The sequence below is a fragment of the Rhipicephalus sanguineus genome, chromosome 3 (genome assembly GCF_013339695.2).
Source record: "Rhipicephalus sanguineus isolate Rsan-2018 chromosome 3, BIME_Rsan_1.4, whole genome shotgun sequence".
NCBI classification, from domain to species: domain Eukaryota; kingdom Metazoa; phylum Arthropoda; class Arachnida; order Ixodida; family Ixodidae; genus Rhipicephalus; species Rhipicephalus sanguineus.
The window spans coordinates 134,136,670-134,143,125 of NC_051178.1; the positions used below are offsets into that span (position 1 = coordinate 134,136,670).

Consider the following 6,456-nt stretch of genomic DNA (forward strand, 5'->3'; position numbering starts at 1 on the left):
CGAAATTGCAGAGACGCCGTGTTACACTTTGGGAAATTGATTTGTGCTCCACAGCCTTGAGAAGGTTAAAAACTGACATTGGAAGTTGCAAAAGGGGCACTTATACAGTAGTGACACCAAGCACAGACTCAAAATTACACAAACCAGCAGGGGACCCCGAGTACAGCCCTTGCCTGCTGTTGAGCCAAGTGCTATTGCTGGACAATAATAACTGATTTTTGGTTTAATAAATAACCCACGTGCTTTTTAGACTTAATCTCTCTGTTTATTTTATTTGCCTGTTGCAAAGCCACATTCATAGACAAATTTTGTATTTCTTTAGCTTGCAAGGAATTGGTACAGGCCTATGAATTGCTAAAGGTGGAGTTTATCACTCTGGTACTGGGTGCACTATGTGGCTTTATAAGAAGATTTTGCCAGTACATTGGCAGGTCATGGTCACATATTTGGTATGGCTGTTCTCGTGAAGAAGAAACCTATCAAATGATATAACCACTAGTGCTGTGGCTGCACCTCCACAAAAGTTACAGTTGTCTGAAACTTCAAATGCGTTTTTCTCAGTTTGATACTTTTGCTCAACGCACTCAGCCTTACGGGGTTTTTTTCCATGTTGTTGCTGAGTAAAAATCACAAATTTGGTATCATTTTACTTGTATTGAAACGATCTGGGGGGTGATGCTATTTGCATTACTCTAGCACCATTTTACAAATTTTAATTAAAGATACTAATTAGAGTGAATCAGAAAAAATAACCACCAGTGAATGTTCATCTGTTTTCTGACCTTCACAGTGCTCTCAAGGGAATAAAAATAGCATCACCCCCTACCGCATGATCTGGGCATTGGGCCCATGCACTTACATATTGGTTTTAGTAGGTCGAAATTGCCTAAAAGCCCCGTAAGAAGCAGGCACTAATTATTGTTTCGAACCTCGAGATCTTTTGAACTAGTGCAGCTATTAAAAAACTAATTACAGATTTGAAATCAGCATAAAAAACTGGTCAAGACAGTGAAGTTTGGTTCATATTGACTCAAAAATAAAGAAAAAATTTTAGGACCCACGTCCCCCCTTAAAGGCGGAGCGTGAAGTTGCCACTTTCTCAAGCACACTCTCTTCATACAGAGGCTTATCCTCTCTCTTCGAAGCTGCTGGCAGTGGCAGCTCTATTTCATCATTTGGCAGATCGCTGCTACTGGCTGATAGCTGACATAAATAGAGCGGTGTTCAGATCAGATGCGCTTGTTGCCACGGTGTGCTGCCATGTGCTGGCGCCACTCTCTATAGTGTGCATGCAGTAACAGCACTAATGCGCACTGGAATCGCACCAGAAATAAGTGAATGCATTTCAGAGACGTGCACTGATATAGCTTCTGGCAACTATGTCATCCCTCCCTGTGTAGCTTCCAGTGCACTTGTTGGGACAGAAGAGAAAAAGCGCTTAAAGTGTAGCTTCTGGCAACTATGTCATCCCTCCCTGTGTAGCTTCCAGTGCACTTGTTGGGACAGAAGAGAAAAAGCGCTTAAAGTGTGCGACAGATCCCTGCAACTCCACTCATACTTAATGGATAGGAAAATTTTTTGCGGTATTCAATTTGTGAGGTAGTAAACAGACACTGAGGTAATTCAGTGTGTGGTAGCCTCGATGCTCACCGGAGCCGAAGACTACCGCGGGTTCAGGCTTAGCGAGCCACAGGGCCGCGTCTACCGTCGCCTGCTTACGTTTAGCGCACCGCTCCGCACGCGCTCAGCTAGCAAAGGCGTTGAGCGCCGCGCAGCATAAACACAGTGTTCGAGATAACACACACACAAACACTTTATTTGCCTCTCGGCGGCACCCCAAACACACAGTACACGTCCGCTCCCGGGCACGGGGAAGCAAAAGGGCTTCCCGACGCGGACGATACACCAAGGGGTTCCGCGGAGCACGTCGCAGCTGGCAATGGCGAGCTTTGACACGCCGCTCGGGAAAAGGTCCCTCGCGGCTATGCTGCGCACTCTCGCGATGACCACTGGGCCTGGTCGCGGGAGTTGGGGCAATCTCCGTACGCGTGGGCCTCCGGCAAGTGCGACTCGGCGTGGTACGACCGCGCACGAGCACTAGGCACCGCTCTTTGGCTTAGCGTACGAACCGGAGCTAACACTGAGGTAAACACGCCTGCAAGGATGCCGAGGCACCCAGGCAGGCTACAGCCCAGCGATTCCCAAAGGGGACGTTGGACCGGAAGGAAAATGCGTGCTTACCCAGCGGCGTCCGGGGAGAGAGAGGGTTCGTTCCGGCCTGCACGCGCGTCAGTCGCCGAATTTCGCGGCTCTCCCGACCGCGCGCAGCGCCACCACGAGTGTCGGCGCGTAGCGCAAAATGGCGCCGCTTGCCGTCGCGGGAGAACGGGAGAGGGAAAGGATTCGAAATGCCCGCGCAGTGGCTTCGGGCGCGCCTCGGATCCCCACATCCTCCTCTCCTTAAATCACCCTATACCGGTCTGCAAAGGCAGCCGGTCGTCGCCCATGCATGCAAAGGCGTTATGCAATGAGCAACAGCTAACCTCAGCCCAGGCCCACAACTGCTGCTAATTACTCTACAAATAAACAAGAAAAAAAATAATAACACAATACACTTGAAATACACTATACTATACAATATGATGCTACGGAAGGGGGTAAAAGAAATTAAGGCGAGTGTTCGTGATGCTCACACGGGAGAGCGTCCACGGCGCGAAGGGGAGGCGGTGCGTAATGTTGCTGGCCAGAGTGCGAGGCAAGAGGCCTGTTTGATGTCCGCATGCCCGGAACGGGCTCACCTTCGTCTCGTCGATCTAGTCGACGACAGACCCGCGAGTCCGACGAACGCCGCTTCGGTGGTGGTTCGGAGGTCCCGAATTCCAGGCTGGATGTCCAAAGACCGCGCTGGGACGGCCGGTCCTTCTGCTGTAATCCTGCAAGGCGTCCCCGGCGTCGGCAGAGAGCCGGGCGCAGCTACCATGTCAGCTAGCCTCGCGCAGCAGCCGTGAGGCAGACGGCAGCTAGGCTTCTCGACGATGGCCGAGACAAGGACACGGCCGGGCGGTCCGCCTGACGTCAGCGGGTTCCTGAACACCTCCAGGGTCCACGGCGACAGGGTGAAGGTGGTTTCCTATGGTGTCGTCACCACGCCGCACACTTCCAGGGCACGCACAGATCCACCACGCACGTACACACACACGCACACACAGCTCCGAAGACGGGCCTCTCCCAACGCGCCACGCGATGGAAGGCGCGAAGCGTCCTTCGTCGTCCTCCCCCCGCGTAAGCACCAGTATGCACGACCCCTTCCGCCGGCGAAAGGAAAAAAAACAGCGAAAAGCAAACAAAACAAAATGACACTCCATACGCGGAAAATACGAAAAAAGAAAAAGCACATCAAGTATAAACATGAACACTCAAACACACAAAAATAGCAGCAAACTGGGCGGGGGCCGACTTCTTTGCGAGCACAGGCCGTAAAGAAGTTAGGCAACTGAGGCTAGATAGTAATGTGAGGGCCTTCGGTTGCGGAAATAAGTCCGCCGTCCGGCGCGAAATCACTAAGGTGACCGCTTCCTCAGATTATACCGGTGCGTGGTCCGAATGCGGTCCGCCGTCCCGGGTGTGCCCCGTTGCTTGCGCGCAGTGCCACTGGGCGCTGGCGGGAGCTCGTCAGACCTCGACGCAAAGGCTTTCAGGTCTGCGATGTGGGCACGGCTGAGTTTTCCCGAAAGGGGATCTTTCAGCAAGTACGCGAGCGGAGTCCAAGCTTTCTCCACTCGGTACGGACCAAGCCACTTAGGAGCGAGCGAGGCTGAGAACCCCTTGCTCGCGTCGCTAAGAGCGTGGTTGCGCTTCAGGACAAGATCACCTACCTTAACCCTTTGTTGGACAGCGGGACATATACGTCCCACTTATTATTCCACGCTCTCGGCGCCCTAGCTCTTTGAGAGAGCTCATGCAATCACATACAAGCCACTAGCGCCATCTATTGAGTATGCTAGAACATTTTGTATGCAATTTCGTGGCGTTTCCACTAGGTGGAAGCACGCAACAAGGCAAGAAGCAGTTTTTGTTTTTTCACTTGCGCGTTGCAGTTTTTCGGTGTTTTTGTGAGGTTCTTTCAAGCAAGAAAAAAATGTCTGGTGAGTAAATCTTGTCTTTCTTGCACTTCAGTAACCACTTACAAACAACTAGCAGGTATATTTTGTGATGTTTAGCAGTGCATAGATAAACGGAACCTGTTTTACGAATAGTAGTGGGAATCACCTGTTCCACGTTAGGCTTAGCGTTGCGCAGCAATAGCGTGGGGGCAGCTCGGTCCATACTGATTGCTTCTTTTCTTTTTTTATTAAGATAACAAGAAACGTCTCACTGCTGAAGAAGCACTTGAATTATTCTGGAGCTTGCCAGAGAACTCTAACAACAGTGATGATGAAGAGTTCGAAAGCAGTGAAGATGAAGTTTGGGATCTACCACCCGATGAGTCCAGCGAGAACGAGAGTGATGTTGAAAACGCTCCCCCCGCTTCGTCGAGCATGCTGAAGAAAAGACGGCGTCCACCATATGCAGGCAAAAGAAAGAAAAAAAGGAAAAGTGCTGTTTCGAAAGCCGACACTGAAAATGATTCAGAAGGACCTCAGTGGGATACGTCGACTGTTTGTATGCCTACGCCTACGAATCACAGCTTCACGATCTCCCAAAGACTCAGTCCGACAATCACTGCCCTTGACGCGTTCTCCTTGTATTTCGATAATGAGGTGTTGGACCATATTCTAGAACAGACAAATCTATATGCTGAACAGACACAGCGAAAGGGATGGGTGCCGCTGACACGCGATGAGCTTGAAGCTTACATTGGGATGCTGATCCTTATGAGCGTCAACCGCATGCATCAACTTCAAATGTACTGGTCTTCCGATAGCTTTTTCTACGTGAATGAAATTGCCAAAGTGATGACATACAAGCGGTTTCAGATGATATGCAATTGTCTTCATCTGAACGACAACGACAAAATGCCAGGCTATGGTGACAAAGATTTTGATCGCGCATATAAAGTGCGTCCTTTGATCAACATGATGAACAAATGTTTCAGACGGAGTACAGCCCATCGACACATGTTGCAGTTGATGAAAGCATGATTTTGTTCAAAGGACGCTCAAGCTTGAAGCAATACATGCCTATGAAGCCCAAGATAAAGAGGGGCTACAAGGTATGGTCCCTCGCAGACTCCGAAACGGGCTACCTGCTCCAGTTTCAACTCTACGAGGGGAAAAACGCTCAAAAACCACTTGACCGCACATTAGGTGAGCATATTGTTCTCTCACTAGCAGATGGTGTCGTGCCCACTGGTTCTCAGTTGTTTTTCGATAATTTTTTTCATCAACAAAACTTTTGCAAGAATTGCGGGACATAGGCATTTTTGCCTGCGGAACTTTCCGTACAAACAAGAAAGACCTTCCGCCTGAGGTGAAAACTGACAACAAGATGGACAGGGGTTCATACTTGTGGCGAAGAAAGCGGGACGTCATTGCCTACCAGTGGAGGGACACAAAGAATGTCCACCTGATGTCCAATTACCACGAACCAGAATGTCGCGTCGATGTTCAAAGGACGCTGCCGAATGGCAAAAAAATATCAGTGGAGTGCCCTCAGGTGGTCAAAGATTATAATGCATGGATGGGTGGCGTCGACAAGTTCGATCAAAAGAGGAATGCCTACCCTGCAGACCGGCGGTCTAAGCGATGGTGGAGTAGAATTTTCTACTTCATTCTTGATGCGGCGATTGTCAACGCATTTATACAAGCCAACTCCATCGAGAATGTTGGATACCTTCACTTCCGCCTCAAGCTTGGCAGACAACTCATCGCACAAAGGAGCTTCCGCAAGCCTCGGAGGACCATCACTGCCTTCAAGAATAAGCGAGGCAAGAGCAACGGTCGCGCGATGACTGGTGTTCCGGATGAGAGTCGGTTCTCCGGAAACACTCACCACCCAAGCTTCACAGGCACGCGACGGCGGTGCCGCTGGTGCTCAACCAGCAAAAGAGAAGTCCGCACGAGGTATATGTGCAAAGTGTGCAATGTTCCGCTGTGTGCAACTTGCTTCGCACCATTTCACAAGAAAGTGTGAACTGCCTCAAGTGGACAGCGGGACATATGAGTCCCACTTTATCGAAGTGACCTAAGTGGACAGTGGGACATATAGGTCCCACTTTTTTCTTTGCAATAAAACACTTCTCGACTTTCAGATTTGTTTTCTTGGGATCAAGAAGTGATAAATAGCTCACTAAAAATGTTTTAAACATGATAACTTTTGTTCCCTCGTTGTGTCCAACAAAGGGTTAAATGAAAGATGGCGATGTTTCCGGTCATACTGGGCCTTCTGCGCAGCCCTGGCCGCTGCCAAACTCTGCCTTGCTCTACGGAGAGCTCGACAAAGCCTGTCCCGAAGCTT

The 6,456-nt window shown here is 49.9% G+C and overlaps 1 protein-coding gene across 1 annotated transcript; it reads left to right on the plus strand.

Moving 5' to 3' along the window:
• Positions 1 to 5,373: 5,373 nt before the first annotated feature.
• Positions 5,374 to 6,249, plus strand: LOC119387182 (piggyBac transposable element-derived protein 4-like; the record flags this gene model as incomplete). Its single annotated transcript, XM_037654494.2, has 1 exon — positions 5,374 to 6,249. A coding segment is annotated over one exon (759 nt), but the record flags the coding sequence as incomplete, so codon positions are not given.
• Positions 6,250 to 6,456: the final 207 nt, after the last annotated feature.